Source organism: Aegilops tauschii, chromosome 5 (genome assembly GCF_002575655.3).
Source record: "Aegilops tauschii subsp. strangulata cultivar AL8/78 chromosome 5, Aet v6.0, whole genome shotgun sequence".
Taxonomy (NCBI): Eukaryota; Viridiplantae; Streptophyta; class Magnoliopsida; order Poales; family Poaceae; genus Aegilops; species Aegilops tauschii.
Window position 1 is genome coordinate 537294615 of NC_053039.3, and position 23724 is coordinate 537318338.

Sequence of the window (23724 nt, forward strand, 5' to 3'; positions counted from 1 at the left end):
CAGTTGGGTATACCTCCTATTTCAGATCTGGAAGCAAAAGTGATTGTTTCTAGAAACGGGTCCTTTCTCGAGGAAAAGTTTCTCTCGAAAGAATTGAGTGGGAGGATGGTGGAGACTTGATGAGGTTATTGAACCATGACTTCAACTAGTGTGTAGCAGGGCACAGGAAGTTGTTCCTGTGGCACCTACACCAATTGAAGTGGAAGCTTATGATAGTGATCATGAAACTTCGGACCAAGTCACTACCAAACCTCGTAGGTCGACAAGGATGCGTACTACTTCAGAGTGGTACATAATCCTGTCTTGGAAGTCATGTTGCTAGACAACAATGAACCTACGAGCTATGGAGAAGCGAGGGTGGGCCCGGATTCCGACGAATGGCTCGAGGCCATAAAATCCGAGAGAGGATCCATGTATAAAAACAAAGTATAGACTTTGGAAGAACTACTTGATGGTCGTAAGGCTGTTGGGTGCAGATGGATTTTAAAAGGAAGACAGACAATGATGGTAAGTGTCACCATTAAGAAAGCTCGACTTGTCATTAAGATGTTTCCGGACAAGTTCAAGGAGTTGACTGCGATGAGACTTTCTCACTCGTAGCGATGCTAAGAGTCTGTTGGAATTATATTAGCAGTTACTGCATTATTTATGAAATCTTGCAGATAGGATGTCAAAACATTGTTTCCTCGACGATTTTCTTGAGGAAAGGTTGTATGTGATACAACCAGAAGGTTTTGTCAATCCTGAAATATGCTAACAAGTATGCAAAGCTCCAGCAATCCTTCTAAGGACTGGAGTAAGCATCTCGGAGATGGAATGTACGCTTTGATGAGATGATCAAAGATTTTTGGTTTTTACAAAGTTTATGAGAAACTTGTATTTCCAAAGAAGTGAGTGGGAGCACTATAGAATTTTTGATGAGTATATGTTGTTAACATATTGTTGATCAGAAATGATGTAGAATTTCTGGAAAGCATACAGGGTTATTTGAAAAGTGTTTTTCAATGGAAAACCTAGATTAAGCTACTTGAACATTGAGCATCAAGATCTATAAGGATAGATCAAAAACGCTTAATAGTACTTTCAAATGAATACATACCGTGACAAGTTTTTGAAAGAGTTCAAAATAGATCAGCAAAGAAGGAGTTCTTGGCTGTGTTACAAGGTGTGAGTATTGAGTAAGACTCAAGACCTGACCACGGCAGAAGAGAGAGAAAGGATGAAGGTCGTCCCCTATGCTTTAGACGTAGGCTCTACAGTATGCTATGCTGTGTACCGCACCTGAAGTGTGCCTTGCCATGAGTTAGTCAAGGGGTACAAGAGTGATCCAGGAATGGATCACATGACAGCGGTCGAACTTATCCTTAGTAACTAGTGGACTAAGGAATTTTCTCGATTATGGAGGTGGTAAAAGAGTTCGTCGTAAAGGGTTACGTCGATGCAAACTTTGACACTAATCTGGATGACTCTGAGTAGTAAACCGGATTCGTATAGTAGAGCAGTTATTTGGAATAGCTCCAAGTAGCGTGTGGTAGCTGCATCTACAAGATGACATAGAGATTTGTAAAACACACATGGATCTGAAAGGTTCAGACCCGTTGACTAATAACCTCTCTCACAAGAGAGATATGAACAAACCCCATGGGTGTTGGATTCATTACAATCACATGGTGATGTGAACTAGATTATTAACTCTAGTAAACTCTTGGGTATTAATCACATGGTGATGTGAACTAAATTATTGACTCTAGTGCAAGTGGGAGACTGTTGGAAATATGCCCTAGAGGCAATAATAAAATGGTTATTATTATATTTCCTTGTTCATGATAATTGTCTATTGTTCATGCTATAATTGTATTAACTGGAAACCGTAATACATGTGTGAATACATAGACCACAACATGTCCCTAGTAAGCCTCTAGTTGACTAGCTCGTTGATCAATAGATGGTTATGGTTTCCTGACCATGGACATTGGATGTCATTGATAACAGGATCACATCATTAGAAGAATGATGTGATGGACAAGACCCAATCCTAAGCATAGCACAAGATCGTGTAGTTCGTTTGCTAGAGCTTTTCTAATGTCAAGTATCATTTCCTTAGACCATGAGATTGTGCAACTCCCGGATACCGTAGGAATGCTTTGGGTGTACCAAACGTCACAACGTAACTGGGTGGCTATAAAGGTGCACTACAGGTATCTCCGAAAGTGTCTGTTGGGTTGGCATGAATCGAGACTGGGATTTGTCACTCCGTATGACGGAGAGGTATCTCTGGGCCCACTCGGTAATGCATCATCATAATGAGCTCAATGTGACTAAGGAGTTAGCCACGGGATCATGCGTTACGGAACGAGTAAAGAGACTTGCCGGTAACGAGATTGAACGAGGTATTGGGATACCGACGATCGAATCTCGGGCAAGTAACATACCGATAGACAAAGGGAATTGTATACGGGATTGATTGAATCCCCGACATCGTGGTTCATCCGATGAGATCATCGTGGAACATGTGGGAGCCAATATGGGTATCCAGATCCCGCTATTGGTTATTGGCCGGAGAGGTGTCTCGGTCATGTCTGCATGGTTCCCGAACCCGTAGGGTCTACACACTTAAGGTTCGGTGACGCTGGAGTTGTTATGGGAAATAGTATGTGGTTACCGAAGGTTGCTCGGAGTCCCGGGTGAGATCCCGGACATGACGAGGAGCTCCGGAATGGTCCGGAGGTGAAGATCGGTATATTGGACGAAGGGTATTGGAGTCCAGAATTGTTCCGGGGGTACCAGGCTATGGCCAGCATGTCCGAAAGGGGTTTCGGAGGCCCCGGCAAGCGTTGGGGGGCCTTATGGGCCAAGGGGAAGGGGGAAACCAGCCCACTAAGGGGCTGTGCGCCCCTCCCAACCCCTCTCACGTAACGTGGAGAGGTGGGGGCGCCTCCCCTAGGGCAGCCACCCCTCCCGGCTTGGGGGGCAAGTTTCCCAGGGGTGGGGGTGCCCAAACCCATCTAGGGTTTCCCCTATGGCCGCCGCCCCTCCCCTAGGGAACCCTAGGGCGCCTCCTCCAACCCCCTTCCCCCTATATATAGTGAGGGAGAGAGAGGGCAGCCGCACCCCTTGCCTGGCGCAGCCCTCTCCTCCTCCAACTCCTCCCCCTCCTCCGTAGTGCTTAGCGAAGCTCTGCCGGAGAACCACGAGCTCCATCGCCACCACGCCGTCGTGCTACTGGAGTTCTCCCTCAACTTCTCCTCTACCCTTGCTGGATCAAGAAGGAGGAGACGTCCCCGGGCTGTACGTGTGTTGAACGCGGAGGCGCCGTCCGTTCGGCGCTAGATCGGATCTTCCGCGATTTGAATCGCCGCGAGTACGACTCCATCAACCGCGTTCTTGTAACGCTTCCGCTTAGCGATCTTCAAGGGTATGAAGATGCACTCCCTCTCTCTCGTTGCTAGCATCTCCTAGATTGATCTTTGTGACACGTAGGAAATTTTTGAATTATTGCTACGTTCCCCAACACCACCATGTAGCCGCTGGCCGTCGAGACGGTCAAATCTGGATCTCATCCAGCCGGATCCACATAGGAAGTCGAGGGAGGAAAAGTCGGAGACAAAAAGAGGAAAGGAACATCATCGCCGCCATGCAGCCATGGTGCGGTCGGATCTGCAGCCCAGCCAAGCAGATCTATGTAAGAAGTTGAGGGAGGAAGAGCCGAAGGCGTACAAAGGAATGGAACATCACCGTCGCCACAGAACCGCTGACAGTTGGGATGGCCAGATCTGGAGCGCAGGAAGTCAAGGGAGGAAGAGCCGGACGTAGAAAGAGGAGAGAATGATCACCGCCGCCACGCGGTTGATGGCCATCGGGACGACTGGATCTAGAGCCTAGCCAGTCGAATCTGTGTAGGAATTCGAGGGAGGAAGAGTCGAACACAGAAATAGGAAAGGAACTTCATCACGGCCATGCAACCACCGCCCGACCACATCTGTAGCGCTACTGCACGACGCCCATCCATCACACCCTATGCCAAAGCGAGGCCTCCCTGCCAACACGCCACACCTGCACCGCAACAAACCAGGCGAGGAGGAAAAGGATCCCCGCCACCGTTGATGCCGGTCGAGCTTTGCCCAGTGGCGCTCTAGTGGCGGCTAGGGGGGAGGGAGGGGCGGGGGTGGCGGCGTGTAGGGTTTCGTCATGTCTCTCGCGAGAGAGGCGCCAACCAAATGACTCACGAAATGCCATAGTATTGGTTCCTTGTGGTGAACCAACACACCAGGGTTCAAGTCTTAGACTTGGCATTGGTGATCGTATTTTCCTGTATTTATTTCAGTTTTTCCGGCGATGTGAGTCAGTGGGAGGAGACGTGTCCGTCGACTATGTCTCGGATCAGTTTGTCAGAGGTGCTCATAGGAGTAGGGTGTGGGTATGTGTGATCATATGAATGAGTGTATGTGCGTATGTATAAGCGTCTGCGTTTATACTGTGTTAAAAAAAACTTCTTGGGCCTGTGGTGGAGCGGATAGGAAAGAAAGAGGAGCATGCGCGAGGCGCGAGGCTGTCGCGGGAGAAAAATAGCATCCTTGTTTCTTTATTACGATGAAAAAAGATACGGTTGTTGATGGAGGCGTGTTACGCGTGTAGGGTCCATACTCCATAGCAACAACCAAATCAATTTTGTGGTTGGGTGCCCGATTATGAGTCAAATCGTTGATATAGACGTGTAGGGTCCATACCAGAAATTGTGATAGAGAACGGCCTCCTTTTCCATACCAGAACGAGGAGAATGTATTGGCGCCGCTGGTGAACTAGCACCAAATCGATCGATCTATCGCTCGCTGGGACAAGAGACCAACACCACCCTGGCTTGTACTCCCTCTGTTTCAAATAAGTATTTTGACCTTAGTATAACTTTATACTAAAATCTTTTATAACTTTATACTAAAGTTAGTAAGTATAAAATTGAGATATTTATTGTTTTATGACGGAGGGAGCAGTAACCAGGAAACCTCTGCCCCTGGAAGTTGTCTCTTTCCTTTGTGATGATTGATGTCTGAAGGAAAAGCAGACCAACACCCTCAAAATGGCCCAGAACCGCTTCGAATCCAGCATCAGCAAAGCTTCCTCGTTCAGGCAGGCACGGCACGATTTCAAACAGACGCGGGTATACTACACTACAGTACTACACACAGCCTTCTTATTCACGTGGAGAAGGAAGAGGACTCGTCATCTATCCCTTCCCATGCTACTAGCAGCTCGGCGAGTCGAGCACAAACTTCCCGTGGTCGTTGCGCTTCACGCACGTCTGTCTTCCACTGGCTGCATGTAGGGTGTGTATCGTTGGTTGCCACACCTAGTCGGAATGGGTCGACCGATTTTTCGGTTTTTTCCTTTATGTGTTTTTGTGGTTTTCACTAGTTGTTTTTCTTTTTGGTTTTCTTCCTTGTATTTTCATTTCTCCTTTTCGTGTTGGTATATTCTTTCTTTCTTTTATAACATTGCAATTCATGAGCATTTATTTAAAAACATGAATATTTTAAAAATCCAAGGAATTTTTCACATTGATAAACATTTCTATAGTCTGTGAAATATATTAAATTTGCAAACATTGTTTGAAAGTCATGAATATTTAAAATCTCCTGAACATTTTTCTAAAATTCATGGTTTCATTAGTTCACAACATTTTCTAAAATCCAAGATTTCTTAAGATTCATGAACATCTTTTTACCTGACGAATTTTTTTCTAGAAATACAGTAGCCGTTTTTTTGCCTGAACTAGCAGTGATGTAGATGAAAAAAAAAGTTAAACGAAGGAGCTGAGCTCCCAAGGGATCACACAACCACCGCCCCTTGATAGTGAACTGAGAGCTCAGGTGGTTAGGTCCCTTGTGGTGGAACCAACCAATCAAGGTTCTAGTTCTAGATTCAGTGATCGCATTTTTTTCTTAATTTATTTTAGGCCTACTGGTGATGTGCGTTTAGTGTGAGGCGACTTTCTCGTCGACAAGTCATCTGTGGCGACTTCGTTAATATCAAGATGATGGCACGGCTCAATCTTAAAATAAGATTATGCCAATATTCAAATAAACTGTAGGAAAAAAATTCAACACCTCACACCTATGGGCAGTGGATATACATAGATCCTCGACCTAGGATAGGCAGCTCAGTTTTGAAGTTACTTATAAAATAAATATTTTTTCAAACTTCACAACATAATAAGTTTCCTCTACGATCATGATTCTCTTTAATGTTAATAGCATAATAAGGCCTTGTTTGTTTCAACTTTGATGAGATTCGAATTACTCGTGGATTTGCTTTAGTGTCAAAGCTAATTCATAGTGATATAAGACCATGGTTGTTTCAGTTTTGATTGGATTTGAATCATCTGCAGATTCGCTTCAGTGGCAAAGCTGATTCACAGAATCAGGTTCACTACCGAAGTACACTTTGAGATGCTTCAGCAAATTGCACTGAAAATGGCCAAAATCTAGATTCAGCTTCACTGGCAAAGCTGATTCTAAATAGCTGTTTGTTTCAGATTCCAAATTCAATTTCACTGGCAAAGCTGGCTTCACTTACAAAGTTGATTCGGAATGATTATTTGTTTTGGATTCAAGATTCAGCTTCACTTGCGCTGAATCTGCTTGCTAAAGCTCAAACAAACAGGGCCTAAGTAGTCCATATGATTTTGATTTTCTTCAACTTTCACAAAACAATAAGTTGCCTGTACAATTCTGACTAGTGTCTTTGATATAAAATTATGTAGTGTGTAAGACCTTGTGCTTGTGCACACCTTTTGTCATGGGAGTCGCCTTCCGCACTTTGCGATAGAGTAAATATGTACGCTAAACCAAGTCGATGAGCTTTGAAGGGTCCAAAATTTGGTATCAAGGTTGTTGGCACATGGACAAAACCAAGATACTAATGGTGCATTTTCTACTGCATCTGGTGCCCCTGAGCCCAGCCAAACAACAGCTCTATTCTCAGTTCTAGCAAAGTTTACCAAGAAATCACCAACAACATTTTGGCTACGCTTAATTTGAGTATGTTATGACCGGTTTGGTCTATACCAGAAAGAGGCCCACCGGGCATTAGTATTAGGGGCTTGACCCACAAGTTATCTTAGGCAAGTTATATTAGGCAAGTTATCTTAGGGTAAAGTTATAAATACTAGTTGTAAGACACCGTTTGAGGCAAGCAATAAAGATATTACAATCTTCTGTTGCCCGGCTCCCCAAGGAGCCGGAACCCTAGCCGCGACGGCGCCTCATCGCCGGCGCGCCCGCTCCAGCCCTCGTCCTCCTCCCCCTTGTCCATACAATCTACGCCGGAGGCCCGGTAGGAACCCTAGTCCTACCAATTTGGTATCCAGAGACACCAGGCCGATCATGTCGCTTCCTCCATCACCGCCGCCGCTGCCATCCACCTCCGCCCCACCACCGCTGCCGCCGGCCACCTCCTCGCCGATGACGGCGATGACGTCCGGGACCTTCACCACCACCGCGCCAGCGACGACCACCACCACGGCGGATCCGCCCCCGCTCCTTACGCCCGAGGAGGTGTCGGGCACCCTGCGAGAGCTCGTCCAGGCCGTCCGGGGCATCACCCTCTACCTCGCCGGGAACCAGCCCCCGCCGCCGAGCGCCGCCACCACCGCCTATGGGCCGCCGCCGCTACAGTGGCCCGCCCCAGCCTTCCAGGCGCCCTACGGAGGGGCGCCTCCGCCGCCGCTCCTGCTGCCCTACCCGGCCGCGGGAACGCCTTGGCCAGCGTGGCTGACCGCCACCGCGTCGCTGGGGGGCCCGCCTCAGCAGTTCCTCCCAGCGCCACCGCCGGCCCCCGCGACGCAGGCGACGGTGCAGCAGCACCACCAGGCGCCGCCGCCATCGACAGCACCACCACCCGCGTCCCGCCCTACTGGCCGGCCCCTTCACCAGGTGCAATTTCCGCCCTCGCCATCGCCGATTCCCGCGTGGGCGGCCGGCTCGTCTCCGGACCCGGTGTATACTACGGCGCCGGAACACCCAATGCCCTCCTTCCGATCTGACCGTCCCTCCAGCTCGGCGAACTACGCCCCAGAGATCCCCGACCCGGCACACGCACTACCGTTGACTGCAGCTCCCAGGCACGGTGGCCCGACATCCCCTCGCTTCGCCAAACTGGACTTCGCCACTTACGACGGCATGGAGGACCCCCTTAACTGGCTCAACCAGTGCGAGCAGTTCTTTCGAGGGCAGCGGACGCTCGCTTCGGATCGTACCTGGCTCGCGTCCTATCATCTCCGAGGCGCGGCGCAGACTTGGTACTACGCCCTCGAGCAGGACGAGGGCGGCATGCCACCATGGGAGCGCTTCCGGGAGCTTTATCTCCTCCGGTTCGGGCCTCCTATCCGCGGGAGCCGGCTGGCGGCCCTCGGCCGCTTGCCCTTCACATCCACGGTGCAGGACTACGCCGACCGCTTCCAGGCTCTGGCATGCCATGCGCCGGGCGTCTCTGCGACTCAGCGCGCCGAGTTATTTGTGGGCGGATTACCAGACCATATTCGCGTGGACGTCGAGCTCCGGGATCCCCCCGACCTCCAGACGGCCATGTACTACGCCCGGGCTTTCGAACAGCGGGCTCAGGCGCTGCAGCAACCGGCCGGCCGGGGCGGCCGCCATCCCAGTCGACTAGCGCCGACTCCACCATCACCGGGCCGGCTTCCTCCAGCCACGACGACCGCACCTCCGGCCACCACCCGGACCTTCCGTCGGTTGTCACCGGCCGAGCAGCAGGAGCGTCGCCGTCAGGGCCTCTGCTTCAACTGTGATGAGCCCTACACGCCGACCCATGTCTGCCCCCGCCTATTTTACTTGGAGACGGTCGACTACACCGAGGCGGACGACTCGACCGACGAGCCCCCAACCGCGGCGGCCGCGGACACGCCCGCGGATTCCACGGCGACGGCGTGCGTCGTCTCCCTCCACGCCCTCGTCGGCATCTGTGGCGAACGAACCATGTTGTTACCGGTGACAGTCCATGGCGAGCGGCTGGTGGCCCTGCTGGATACTGGCTCCACCCATAACTTCCTGCCCGCGGCGACCATGCGTCGGCTAGCACTGCCGACCACGGGCGGGGAGCGCCTGCGGATCACGGTGGCAAACGGCGATCGCCTCCGGTGCCATGGGCTCGCCCGCGACGTTCCCATCTCCATCGGTGGCGAGCACTTCTCCATTACATGTGCAGGCATCGACCTCGGCTGCTTCGACTTCATCCTCGGGGTGGATTTCCTCCGGACCCTCGGGCCCATCCTGTGGGACTTCGACGCACTCTCGAGGACGTTCTGGCGGCTGGGCCGCCGCATCCGGTGGGACGGCCTTGGGGGCGCCGCGCCAGCCGTGCCACACCTCCAGCTGGCCGCCGCGTCCCAGGAGGCCGAGCACCCCCTGTTGGATCCCCTTCTACAGCAGCACAGCGACCTCTTCGATGAGCCACGGGGTCTTCCACCCGCCCGGGTGTACGACCATCATATTCACCTCGTACCGGGCTCCACCCCCGTGGCGGTTCGGCCCTACCGCTACCCTCAGCTGCAGAAGGATGAGTTGGAGCGACAGTGTGCCCTTATGCTCGCGGCAGGCATCATCCGGATCTCCACGTCGCCCTTCTCCGCGCCGGTGCTTCTCGTCCGTAAGTCGGACGGCACGTGGCGTTTCTGCATCGACTATCGCACCCTCAACGCGCTCACGCTCAAGGACAAGTTCCCTATACCGGTGGTCGATGAGCTCTTGGATGAGCTCCATGGGGCGCGCTTCTTCACCAAGCTCGATCTCCGGTCGGGCTATCATCAGGTGCGCATGCATCCAGATGACATCGCCAAGACGGCGTTTCGCACCCACCATGGCCACTTCGAGTTCTTGGTGATGCCCTTCGGCCTCGCCAATGCCCCGGCGACTTTCCAGGCCCTGATGAACGACGTCCTTCGACCCTACTTACGGCGGTTTGTGCTTGTTTTCTTTGATGACATTCTTATCTACAGCGCCACCTGGGCCGAGCACCTCCAGCACGTCGCCATCGTCTTCAACGAGCTTCGGGCGCACCACCTCCACCTTAAGCGCTCGAAGTGCTCGTTCGGGACACCTACCGTCGCCTACCTCGGCCATGTCATCTCGGCCGACGGGGTGGCTATGGACGCCGACAAGGTGGCGGCCGTCTCTGCATGGCCGACGCCTCACTCGCCGCGGGCTCTCCGCGGGTTCCTCGGCCTCGCCGGCTACTACCGGAAATTTATCCGGGAGTTCGGGCTCATCGCGGCGCCCCTCACGCGGTTGCTTCGCCGCGACGCTTTCGCCTGGGACGACGAGGCGACGACGGCGTTCGAGGCCCTCAAGGGGGCCCTCACGACGGGCCCCGTCCTCCAGATGCCCGACTTCGACCGCCCGTTCGTGGTGGACTGTGACGCCTCGGGCGCCGGGTTCGGCGCCGTGCTTCATCAGGGCGATGGGCCCCTCGCTTTCTTCAGCTGGCCTTTCGCTCCTCGCCATCTTAAGCTGGCGGCATACGAGCGGGAGCTCATTGGCCTTGTACAGGCCGTTCGTCATTGGCGGCCGTACTTGTGGGGACGGTCCTTCCACATTCGCACGGACCACTATAGCCTGAAGTTCTTGCTGGACCAACGGTTGTCGACCGTGCCGCAGCACCAGTGGATCAGCAAGCTCTTCGGCTTCGACTTCTCCGTCGAGTATCGGCCGGGCCGTCTTAACATCGTGGCCGACGCGCTGTCCCGTCACGACTCCGACCTTGCTTCCTCCACCGACGAGTCCGCCGGGGCGGCCCTGTGCATCCGCTCCGGGCCGACATTCGCCGCACCACTGCGACGGCCGACGACGCCGTCCTTCTTCAGCAGCAGCTCACGGCCGGCGACCTGGAGGAGCCTTGGCGCTTCTCTGACGGACCGCTTCCCATGGGCGCCGAATCTTTGTTCCGGCGCATGATGATCTCCGTCACCAGGTGTTACAGCTCGCCCACTCGGCGGGTCATGAGGGTGTGCAGAAAACCCTCCATCGTCTTCGCGCCGACTTCTACATCCCTGGCGATCGCGCCCTGGTCCGCGACTGGGTTCGATCTTGTCAGACATGCCAGCGCAACAAGACGGAGACCCTGAGGCCGGCTGGCTTACTTCAGCCTTTGGAGGTGCCGTCTCAGGTTTGGGCGGATATCTCCATGGACTTCATCGAGGGCCTTCCCAAGGTGGGCGGCAAGTCGGTCATTCTCACGGTGGTCGACCGCTTCTCCAAGTACGCCCACTTCATCGCGCTCGGCCATCCGTACACGGCGGCGTCAGTGGCCCGGGCCTTCTTCGACGGCATCGTCCGTCTTCACGGGTTCCCTGCTTCGATCGTCAGTGATCGGGACCCAGTGTTCACGGGCCATGTCTGGCGCGATCTCTTCAGGATGGCGGGTGTCCAACTCCGCCTGAGTACGGCGTTCCATCCTCAGACAGATGGTCAGTCCGAGGTGGTTAACAAGGTCATTGCCATGTATTTGCGTTGTGTGACAGGTGATCGGCCTCGCGCTTGGGTGGATTGGCTCTCTTGGGCGGAGTACTGCTACAATACCTCTTATCACTCCGCCCTGCGCGCGACGCCATTTGAGGTGGTCTATGGTCGACCACCCCCGCCTATACTTCCGGTGGACCCGGAGACGGCTCGGACGGAGGTTGCGGGTGACCTGATCCGCACTCGTGACGAGATGCTTGCTGAGGTTCGTCAGCGTCTCCTTCAGGCACAGCAGCTAGCCAAGCACTACTACGACGATCATCATCGCGAGGCGGAGTTCGCGGTGGGTGATTGGGTGTGGCTGCATCTCCTCCACCGCTCTACGCAGTCACTCGACCCGCGCGCGAAGCGCAAGCTCGGCCCTCGCTACGCCGGGCCCTTCCCTATCTTGGAGCGCATTGGGAAGGTGGCCTATCATCTTCAGCTTCCAGCCCGTGCTCGCATCCACGACGTCTTCTATGTTGGGCTGCTCAAGCCTTTCCGTGGCGAGCCACCGGCGGCTCCTCCGGCGCTTCCTCCACTCGCTGATGGTCGCATTCTTCCCGAGCCGGCAAAGGTGTTGCAGGCGCAGCTTCGTCGTGGCGTCTGGTTCGTCCTCGTTCAGTGGGCGGGCCTTCCGGAGGAGGAGGCTACTTGGGAGCAGCGTGACGAATTCCGCCAACACTTTCCAGACTTTCAGCTTGAGGACGAGCTGTTTGCGCAGGCGGGGAGAGATGTTATGACCGGTTTGGTCTATACCAGAAAGAGACCCACCGGGCATTAGTATTAGGGGCTTGACCCACAAGTTATCTTAGGCAAGTTATATTAGGCAAGTTATCTTAGGCTAAAGTTATAAATACTAGTTGTAAGACACCGTTTGAGGCAAGCAATAAAGATATTATAATCTTCTGTTGCCCGGCTCCCCAAGGAGCCGGAACCCTAGCCGCGACGGCGCCTCATCGCCGGCGCGCCCGCTCCAGCCCTCGTCCTCCTCCCCCTTGTCCATACAATCTACGCCGGAGGCCCGGTAGGAACCCTAGTCCTACCAGAGTAATACAAGTTTTACGAAGGGAAAACAGATATTTAATCTCTGCCACCAAAGAAGCAAGCAGCGATCTGTCAACAACTTCATCCTTGAGAATGTTCACCACTGGGACAACCACCTCTAGCAGAATAGGAAGAACTGATCGTTGCAAAGATAAAGATAGACCCTCCATACAAACAGAGCTCGGCTTCCATTGCATCTCTACAGGGGGAAAAAGTTCCTTGCATGAGGAGAAAATTATATTGCTTGTCTTGTCTCGGAGAATCATTCCAGCTCCATCCCTTCCATCTGACAACTAAGAACCATCCATGTTCAATTTAACCCAGCCCCCTAGAGGAACAACCCACTTATGAAGATGATCAGCCAGTTTGAGTGTCTTCTTTGCCTCAGTATTCTTCTTTAAATCATCTTGGATAACTAGTGCTTCATTCGCAGCTTCATGATACTTATCCTCCACTTGTGTCTTCTCACCTTGATAAGATAGTATGCTCGTTCTTGTCTTAACTTTGCATCCTCTTTCTCATTTGATCAGGTTCTTCCAAGTCGCAATCTTCACCATCATCATAATGAATACTAAAAATTCACAAATATGATGTTGATTGCTATGGGTGTGTGCATAGTCGGACACAGAGGCCAGGGGAAAACCCTTTTGGAAGAAAAAAAATATATGTTTCTTCGAATGTACTTCTTCGATTTCTTCTAGAGCAACACCAGGATAGATGACCGCTCTCCATCAAGTTTCTTCATATAAAACATACTACTAACTTCCATTTTCAATCCAACGTTATGCATAAGCTGTTGTGAGTAGCATCGCTCACCTCCCGGATCATATGACTAATAAGCAAATAATAATCTTCATAAGCCAGGACTTGGATATGATGCAATCCCTGTGTGCAAGAATAAAAATAAATACGTAAGAAGACATAAACACGGCGGCACAAGTTGAAGTGGCAACCTATCATCAAAAATGAAATGAGGCATCCAGCCAATAGGGGGGCATGGGAAGGCTTTGGTAGGAGAACATATATCCTGATACTGTAAGAGGCAAGGAACTTCAGACTTGTACATATGGTTTCAGAGTTTCAGTCCATCTGGCAAATATGAACAATGAACCTCACCCAACCCAAAGCCCAAATATAAAGCTCATCCCCGGCAGCACGTTGAGAGGAAGGTGCATTAGGTAGAAGAAGAAGATATAAATAGGAGAAATAAGGCTCGAGAAGAGATCCATCCATTGCACCCACTTCTGCTAAAGCATTCCAAATGCACCAGAATAACTCCTTCGGTCCTTCACTATGCGACCCACCAGCATCCACAGCACCGTATAATCTAACAACTCAACATGCTCCGATACCCTCATGTCCCCATCTCCATGAGAGCAACACAGCCTGTTTCTTCATTACTATCACAGTATCACTATGTGAGTGTATATACATAACTAACACAGAACAATCTCTTTCATAAAACTTACATCAGGCAACATCAGTTCATCCAGCGAACAACATTTATGCGGTCAACTAGTACACAATCTGAATAAATCAGGGTTCTTAATAACCACATTAAAAACAACACAAGAAAACAGTCTCCTCCTAAGCATATGAAAAAACGGACCAGCCTACCTGTCAAGACTGAAACGGCATCGCTAACAGGAAAAACACGCTAGCAGTTGCAGCAGAGTCGCCGGCGCTCAGCAGAACTTCCAGTGGTTGTTGCAGTTGACGCACGTCACGAACGTCGTCATTGGCTCGTCCGCACTCCGGGTCTGCAGCTGGTAGTAGGTCGTCTTGCGCTGCCCGCAACGCCCGCACTTGAACTGGTCCGTCGACGCCTTGGGCGCCGACGCGCGCTCGCAGTCAAACAGGGCCTTCTCCTTGATCTGCTGGTTCTCCAGCTTCCGAGCGTCGCTGGCCATCTCGTCTGCGGGCATGTCCACCAGGCTCCCGGGCCTCACCTCGCCCAGCAGCACCCTCCGCCGGAAGTCGGGGTTGTTGTCCGCCTTCAGGTTGAACAGTATCGACCTGTATTTCACCTTGTGGGTCCCGGTGGAACGCCCGATCCTCTCAAACAAGGCCGACTCCACTGTCACAGCAACTCTATATGGGTCGCATGCATTTACCTGGTCCAGGAGATCTCTTATTTCCTCTCTGTCATCCTCGCTAGTTTCCTTGGAAACCTTGACGAAGGCGTCAACAAGAAGCTCCCTGTATTTATCTCGAGCAGCATCGTTGCATCTGACAAGGGATGTCAGCTTTGGGGGGCCACTTGGAACAGACGATGGCTTCTTCGTATCAGTTGTTCTGCTAGATTCCTTTGAAACCTTCTCTACCTTAACATGCTGGACTTTGGAATCATTATTCGCAGTCTTCTCAACCTTGACACTCCCATCTTTTTTCTCAATCTTCACACTTGCCGACATGGAACTCTTTTCAGTCTTCACAGTTGCTGATGTAGAATTCTTTTCAACCTTCACCTTTGCCGGCATAGAATTCTTTTCAATCTTCATGGGCTGAGGTTTCTCAGCCTTAGCTGCAGAGTTATCTGATTTTCCATTCGCTGGTGTGCCGTTTTTCTTTCCTGTCTCTTCAATAACAACCTTCTTCCAGTACCCAAAAAGGTCTGCAGCCACCGCCTGTATGTCTGAGTTAGGGTGCTTCGTCAGGTACCGAAGACGTTTGCCAACCTGACAAAACAAAACACAATCTGTAAGTTGCAAGTTCTCAAAGCCCTATGAGAACAACTGCATGGGGGAAGTAGCTGAATGAAATAAGCAATACCATTTAGGAGGGAAAGCGGATGTTTAGTAACAACATATTAAATTGATTAACTAAGGTTCAGTAAAAAGACAATATTTTACTTAGCAATGCAATTCACAAAAGATGTTTCACAAACCACCAACCCAGCGCGCAACTAATAGATGCAGACCCGCGAAACCAGAAACACTCTGCTCATCGATATTGAGTGTTTGCCACTCATGCTCAAAACACATCTGCACCTTACGGAATTAGATATGCTTTTGCTAGATAGGTTAGCAAACTTAAAGCTTTCTAAATTGAAACCCGGTCACTGAAAGGCAACTCAGACATGAAAGAAATTGTCACCAACCCAGCGCAACTAATAGATGCAGACCCTCGAAACCAGAATCACTCTGCTCATGAATATTAGTGCTTGCCACTCATGCTCAAAACACATCAGCACCTTACGGAATTAGATATGCTTTTGGTATATAGGTTAGCAAACTTGAAGCTTTCTAAATTGAAACCCAGTCACTGAAAGACAACTCAGACATGAAAGAAATTGTCACTGCAGCCCCTTTACGAGGCCTAGACTCATAGAAACTGTTCAAGAATTATTATTTGTTACGCTCAATGCCCCATGGCACTTATGTCGGTGTCCACTAAGGAAACAACTCATATCCCAATTACAGAGGACCTTACCTAGTTTTATAAATCGTTAAGGTGTTAAAACTAAAAGTAAACTTTAAAGACTACGGAGCTGTTTGGTTTGATGGCAAAAATTGACTTGCCAATATGCAGGCAAGCCCAAAAAAACGGCTTTATCAACTTCAGATCAGATATACACAAAATGGCAAAACGGGAGCACAATATGACATACGAATTGTCGGGAAGTGTGCACCTTAACGGTCGAGAAACCGTTGCAGCTTCAGATCAGATATACACAAAATGGCAAAACGGGGGCACAATATGACATACTAATTGTCGGGAAGTATGCACCTTAACAGTTGAGAAATCATTACAGCTTCAGATCACACAAAATGGCAAAACAGGAGCACAATAATTATTGGTTCAGTAACTCAGGGAGGTGGCTTTTATGGAAAGACATGTCGAATACGACAACTTAAAGATCCTGTAAGTTATGACTTGCCCAAATTATATAGAACATTTCTTTGATCTAAACTGCTCACGCTCTGCACGCTTTACTTACCAAATCAAGTTTTACACATAAACATGTGAACCAAAGATCGGCAGAATTATTTAGGGAACTGGCAGAAATACAGTCCATTCATCAAGGCAAAGTTATATACACAAAGGACTTGCTAGCAGAACATAGGGCACAATCATGAAAACCCCATGAAATTCATAGTAAGAGACATTAATTACATGCTGGTGCAAGACGAGCCAACTGCAAATTCATAGTCTTTGTTCCTATTTTGTGAAATTCAAAACATAGATTTCATGTTACAGATAAATTAGTTATGACGTGTTCTCCAGCCAAATTGTAAAACTGTGTCATCATAGGCGGATCAAAACACTCTCAATCAGTACCGGTCCATGAATTTACAGTGTTTATTTCCATTGGAAGAGATTATGCATTGTTGAGAGCCAAAGAAAGATGATGGTTGGGAGACCACTTCATGCAGAATCCCAATTAAGATGAAACTAGCAGGTAGCATCAATCTGACCCACAGCAAAGACCAAACCATCACCGAGACATATTAATTCTCTCCGCAAAAGCATCAAAAAACACAAATCCCAGCCTTTGTCCTGAATGGAAACTGCGAATCTGCGGTAATCCGCAGCATTCCACAAATCCCAGCATACCCACCGTCTCTGTGAGACATCCAGGCACCGGGCGCGCCCTTATCACCCACAAACCTCCCAATCCGAGGCACAAAAAGAGGAAAAGGTGTAACCTGCCCGCCCCCCCCCCCCCCCCCTCGCACAAGATCTAATTCGCAATTCGCTTTTTCGCAGCCCCGTCACCCTTTAAAAAAGGGGAAGAACGGCGTGTCTCGCATAAGCACACGGTAGTTCCTCGCGAACCAGCCAGGAAAAAAAAGCCCAAATTGAACGCAATGAGGCGCATTGCACCAGCAATTCCTCCTCGATTTTACCGGAACCAACGCAACGAGAGGCCACGCATACCTTAATTCCTGGATTGGGAAAGAGCGGGGGGAGGGGGCGGGTCACCTGCGTGGAGACGAGGACGTCGGTGTTGACGCGGAACTCGCGGAGGCGGCGCAGGGCGTCGAGGCAGCGCTCGGCCTCCGGGGAGGAGCCGTCGGCCGCGTCGGCGGCCTTCTTGGCGGCCTCGAAGGTCTCCATGAGCTCCCTCTCCATGGCCATCCGGCTGGCGGCGGCGGCGGGGATCGAATCAAAACCCTAGGCGCAAAGCAGGAGGCCTCGCCGCCGCGGTCTGCCCTCTTGTGTGTCTGGCTCGGAGGCGACGGAAGGAGAGGAGGAAAAAAGGGTTGGTTTTGGGGGCAGCGCGGGGATTTATACGGCGCGGGGCCGTTGATTCGGAGGCGGATGAGGAGATCCTTCTGGAGCCGGCCGGATCGGACGGTGTATCCGGCGGCACGTGGCGCGCGCCCGGGGGTTCGGCTGTTGCTGGGTAGGATCCGTCCCGTCCTGTCTGTCTGTCTGCAGACGGCGTGTCATTTCCGATTTCTCGCAGGGACGGAGGAGGAGCTCTGCAACGGTGACTGGGCTTTATTTATGACGACTTGCACAGATTACATTGATCTTGGATTCAGGCTGCTCCGAATGAACCGGTGCTTAACCAAACTCCCCAATGCATAGGTGCTTAGCTTCTTGTAGCCAAGCTCCCTTCATTTAATGATTTAGCTACTAAATTATCTCATGTATTGGTGAGTTTGCTTCATTTAAATGTTTTGTCTAGGTTCACGCGCTTGGCATTGGTTCTTTCTGGGATCACCAAACCCATCTCTCTCCTCTTAATTGCCTTGCCACATCAGATTTTTCGTCTACATGGCATGCTTAGCACCCGTACAAGGTGGAGCATTGGGAGGGGCCTCAGGGGGGTGATCCTGATACCGGGCCCGGGGCGGTGCGTTAGGGATGGTGTATGCATTTTGGAGCGAAGGGTTTTGCGTCGACTCTAGATTGTAGGGGGGGCGGCGATCTCACGGTGGGTGCAGGTGATGGTGAAGCGGCATCTATACGGCGGTAGCATCGTCGGGGGTGAAGGCGGTGGATGGCATGTGGTGGTTGTCGACATGCCAACTGAAGAGGAAAGAGATTAGTTCGTGTGTAAGAACATTACAATCATGGAGATGTGCAGCAGAGAGGGAGGGGGTTGTGGTGACGAATGAATGACAAGGTGGGAGGAACCGAATGAGGCGTGGGTGACAAGCAAGCCATATATGACTACCGGAAGAAAGGAGTGAGGGGAGGGCCAGCAGTAAAGAAGTCAGGGATAAGGCACGGCGGCATGATCAAAAGAGACGGGCCACGCGGGAGTAGCCATGTGCGCTCGACAAACAAAGCATATCTAGACGACACATATGGTGTTGTTCTTTTTCAATACGCTTTTTATTGAGATGGTGTTGTTCTTACTTGAAAAAACAGTCATTTTATGTTTAATGCTTGCTTCACCAAAACTCCTATGTATTGGACGTACCCTTTGGTTGCGCCATGCTTGATTCCCCCTTTGATGAGGTGTTTCCTTATCTAAGCCCCTTCGGTGGTATCAAGAGCTAGCTAACGGTGTGGCGAGATGTGACCCGAAGCTACGGTAGAAGGTATCGAACGAAGCATGGGTGACAAGCGAGGCATATGGGACTACCGCAAAAAAGAGGCACGCCAACATGATCAAAAGAGGCGTACCATGCGGAACTACCATGCATGTGCGCCCTAAAACAAAGCACGTCCGAACAACATACACGACAATGTTGTTTCCCCCCGATAAATGGTGCTTTTATTATACGATGTTGTGTCTTACTTATTCAAGAAAAAGAACCATTTTATCATGAATGCTTGTTTCGCCAAACTCCCATGTATTGGGCTGTGCCATCTGGTTGCACCATGCTTACTTTCCCCTTTGATGTTGTGCTTCCTTATCCAGGCCCCTTTTATGGCATCGGGAGTTAGCGGTATGGTGAACCGTGGCTGGCGAAACTACGGTAGACGGAATCGAACAAGGCATGGGTGACAAGCGATGCATATAGGACCACCAAGAAAAAAAAAGTGAGGGGGGGGACCGGCGGTGAAGAAGTCCTGGAGAAGGCACGCGGACAAGATCAAAAGAGGCGGGCTGCATGGGGAGTACCCACCCATGTGCGCCCTAAACCAAAGCATATCTTAACAACATATACGATAATGTTGTTGTTTTTCCAATAAATGGCGCTTTTATTAAGCTACAAATTGTGTGGTGAGTTGCGGACCAAAGCTACGGTAGAAGGAATCGAACGAAGCATGGGTGACAAGCGAGGCATATATGAGTATATGACCACCGCAAAAAGAAGCGAGGGGAGGACCGGCGGTGAAGAAGTCAGGGAGAAGGCACGCCGACAAGATCAAAAGAGGGGTGCCGCGCGGGAGTACCCACCCACGCACACCCTAAAACATCTTAACAGCATATACGACAATGTTGTTGTTTCCCAATAAATGGTGCTTTTATCAAGACAATGTTATTCTTACTTAAAAAGAAGAACCATTTATCCTGAATGCTTCTTTCACCAAACTTTTGTGTTGGTGGTTGCCCTTTGGTGGCACCATGATTGCTTCCCTCCTGTGATGTTGTGTTTCCTGATTTATCACAGCAGCCTGGATAAGGGTGTACTGGAATGGTAGTATTCTACAAAGCCTCACATCACAAGGACACTGACTGACACCACATGGTACCTAGTTGCTGCTACAGAAAGAGAAAGGAAAGAGGAGCACCATAAAGATTGACACTCTGATTGGCTACCAAAAAAGGATAATGTTCCTCACTCTACTGTTTGTCTCCTCCTGGAAACAGCAAAAGATGCGGGCCCTGGAGATCTGATTCTGATCTGATCTAAAACACCATGATGCAGCTTCTACATATCAGCAACTGCTTGTACTCAGCATGATCTGCTTTTGTACCTTCCAAGTCACAACCAGCTTGCGTTCTGGGAACTGTTGGAGACCACGGCGGGAGGCTCACCGCCGCCGCCGTCCACGAACTTCGCCAGGGAGCGGTACTGCAGCTTCACGCTCTCCGCGTTGTCCAGGGTCTTCACCACATACCTGCTCAACACCGGTAAGTGTCACGCTTAGTTTTGAAAGATGATTGTGTGAACGAATAAAAGGTACTACCATCCATTCAAGCACTGTGCTGTCACCACCGCCACGCGCCCCACGAACCGCTCCGGGGTCCTCTTGTTTCCCTGATGGAAGTTTGTTCTGGTCATCATCGAGAATAGGAACAGACTGGAGAAAAATAAAAGCGTATATGCTTGGCAGAGTAAAGAGAGATAGAGATGCCTACCTTGATTATCACTCGGTCGAAGACAGCGAAAGGATACTGGACGCCTTTGCCTCTCGAAACCTCGGCTGGATTCGGGTCATCGTTGCCACATTTGTCCTCATTTTACAGAGAGAACAGATTTAAGAACACCATGTAACACACGCACCTGTCCAAGTTCGGAACTGGAGTAATATAAGCTGAAAAAAAAGTGCATACCTGTTCGATGCGATCTCTTCTTCTTTTCAGTGTTTTCGCCGACTCTTCCTCGCGTCTAAATGCCTGGACTGCAAGGCCAAGAGCTGAAAACATGGCGAGCAAAAAGGGAACCATTAGAGATCTTGGTAAAAACAGGACAGGAAGGAAGCAAAGAAACCCGGTTTATATGACATGCACCGATTTCTGTGAGATAGCTGAAAGTAAACCTCAGAAATTGTGGCGAAATAGCCTGGCAGTTTTAAGTCCATACCCAGGTTTGGTCGAATGGAGTCCTCGGTAATTGGCTGACCACATTTACCACAAGCTTTCTGCATAGCAGGACAAAAACAATTCTCTGTTACTTTCACATGCACTTGAAGCTTCACAAAATCCCTCTTTTAGTAGCCTTGCAATATCACGTTGACCACTTTCCAGGATTGTCTCAAATTAATGTTCTACCTAGAAAATCAAAGCTTCCCTAATGTGGCTACCCATGCTGACACAGCAAATGGATAACTATGAAATACCTCTAGTTTCTGTTTGGACAACACAATCTATGAATGGAAAAAAAAATGCAGCTGGAGAACTATATTTATGATAACTAAGAAGTACCTCTACTTTTATTCTATTGAGTGCACATCTGTATATCTTTTCACCGAAAAATAGTTGGGGAACGGGGAGGCTCCGGCAGTAGAGTGCACTCCAATTATTCTAGAACAGTAAGACATGAGTAACAATACATAAATGGAGAAGATGCGGTTGGAGACTTTCATTCTATTGAATGAACATCCGCATATGTTTTCACCAAAAATTGTTGGTGGACGGGGATTGGGGAGGCCCCGACAGTAGAGTGCAGTCCTATTATTTCAAGAACAGTAAGACATTTGTAAAAGGAAAACACTGTGCTTCAAAAGCACATCAAGTCACTATGATTAGTATTTCAAAAAGAAGGAGCTATGATTAAAGGCAATCCTAACACTAAAATGAAGAGATGTAGCAACAAGCAGGAGGATACAGGATATCTAACTGCAAACTATACTGTATAACAAACTAAGGAGAAAGTTTGAAAAACTATTACACAGTAAGGATCATTGGACAAACCATTCTGTAGATATGCTGCATCCCACTACTTCCATAAGAATGCCCACATGACAGAATCATCGCGTCGTCCATGAGAATGCCTCTACAAATTCAGACACAGTAAGATAAATGGATGAGATATTGGAATCCTCTTTTCCCCAGTACCGCTAACCGGCATGATATTTGGGTACCACAAATTTAGTGACCTTTTTTCTTTCCTATGAATTAATGTGAAACTACCAAAAGCCTACAAAACAAAGCGGGTAGACGAGATGCTTGAAAGCATGTACACTATCAATATTGGAAGCTTATATACAGTCAACAAAGCAGATGAAATAGGTAACTAAATACTTACAAAAACAAAAACTAAATTCTCAGGAGAATAACAGTCATCTGCAGAAGCTACTCACGTCAACGGGTCGGACAGGTGCGCTCTGAGCAGGTCCCAGTAGCTAGACGCAGGGCCTCCCTCTCTCCTCCCAATGACTCCATATCCATCCTCCACCCTCATCTCCCTGGGAACAGAACCAGGCTCTTCGTCCCCTCTAGATGAACTGCGACCGTGCTGCTCGGTTCCACAGCTGTACAGCTGCCATTGCTGCCCCTCCTGGATTTGCCTCGTTCCATTCTCCCCATTCACCACAGGCCGCCCGATTCCTGCTGCGTGAACCAGCAAGCAACAGTGTCAGTGATCACCTTCATTCAGATAAATCAAATACAAACACAAAAGTCCTAAATGGAGATATTTTACTGCTCAGAGGGAGATCATATTCATATGAACCCATCTTAGCTTCAGATTTTCTCACAAATTCAGCTCACCTCGTACTACTAGAAGCTGCATAGTACTGTAATTTTTACAGGAGCTAACCCATGGGTTGACTCACCTGGAGAGGAGGCGCGTCGCTGCTGCGAGCTGCGGGCCGCCAGCTCGGCGTCCTGATCCTCCCCATCATCCTCCTCCTCGTCCTCGTCGTCGTCATCTTCGTCGAACTCGTCCACGGAGGCGCCGCCATCGGAGTCGCCGCCGGGAGGAGGTTGATGCCGGAGGAACGGGCCCGCGCCGCCGGGGAAGGGCGAGAGCGGCCCCCTCGATGAGGAGGAGAGCGCGCGGTTGGCAGACCCCGGGCCCGGAGGAGACGCCATGGCGGCCGCGGAGCGCTCCCGCGGCGGGGCGGGGGGTGGGGGTGGGGAGAAGGTTTGCCGACCGGGGCTGCAGTACGCTGTGTGCTGGTAGAGTGGTAGCATCACCTCACCTGTGCTGGTTTTCAAATGCTGAAATAATTTCACACAGAATTTGTAAAAGACGCTACTAATTTGAAATTGCTGGAGGTAGGACATCTTTGTATTGTACTATAAGGTTCAAAAATGCTTCAAAAAAAATTGAGAGTTTTTAACTAAATTATCGTTAACATTTGTCTGTCAAATTTTCATGAAGTGTTACATCAGTGTTACAATTCATGGGCATCTATTCGTTTATCCAACAAATATCAACTACTGCAAAATTTACAGATTGCGGGTAACTTTCTGTTTAGGGAAGAAATTGTGAGTAACTTGGTCACCCTAGAAATTGGTAGATAGGTTTTTTGTCAACTTCGAAAATCCCAACAATGTAATCGTTAAAATGTTAGCTCAAGAGTCAGTGATCAGTAACCATCTCTAAGATCCATTGAGGTAAACCCCTATCAAGTCTGTTTGGATCACAGGATT

General features: G+C 50.1%; 2 protein-coding genes across 2 annotated transcripts; one reads left to right on the forward strand and one right to left on the reverse strand.

Annotated features, from left to right (window-relative positions):
• The first annotated feature begins 7379 nt into the window (after positions 1-7379).
• LOC141023119 (uncharacterized) lies at positions 7380-10961 on the forward strand. The gene has a single exon (XM_073499446.1). It carries the CDS (start codon positions 7380-7382, stop codon positions 10959-10961), a length of 3582 nt encoding a protein of 1193 aa, XP_073355547.1.
• Positions 10962-13988: 3027 nt separating this feature from the next.
• Positions 13989-23249, reverse strand: LOC109750958 (transcription elongation factor TFIIS). The gene is made up of 7 exons (XM_020309873.4): positions 22902-23249; positions 22428-22677; positions 22039-22120; positions 21209-21266; positions 20959-21041; positions 17478-17669; positions 13989-15229 (listed from the first exon to the last, which is right to left on the reverse strand). The coding sequence occupies exons 1-7, from the start codon at positions 23158-23160 to the stop codon at positions 14237-14239; spliced, it is 1917 nt and encodes a 638-aa protein (XP_020165462.1). The 5' UTR covers positions 23161-23249; the 3' UTR covers positions 13989-14236.
• Positions 23250-23724: the final 475 nt, after the last annotated feature.

What these genes read in the sequence shown, in the direction of transcription:
- LOC141023119 (XM_073499446.1), top strand. Translation starts at nt 7,380, where the DNA reads ATGTCGCTTCCTCCATCACCGCCGCCGCTGCCATCCACCTCCGCCCCA.
- LOC109750958 (XM_020309873.4), bottom strand. Translation starts at nt 23,160, where the DNA reads ATGGCGTCTCCTCCGGGCCCGGGGTCTGCCAACCGCGCGCTCTCCTCC. An exon ending in CACCTGTCCGACCCGTTGAC is followed by an intron (nt 22,121 to 22,427) that starts GTGAGTAGCTTC and finishes CTGAATTTGTAG; the next exon opens with AGGCATTCTCATGGACGACG. An exon ending in CTCCATTCGACCAAACCTGG is followed by an intron (nt 21,042 to 21,208) that starts GTATGGACTTAA and finishes CCATGTTTTCAG; the next exon opens with CTCTTGGCCTTGCAGTCCAG.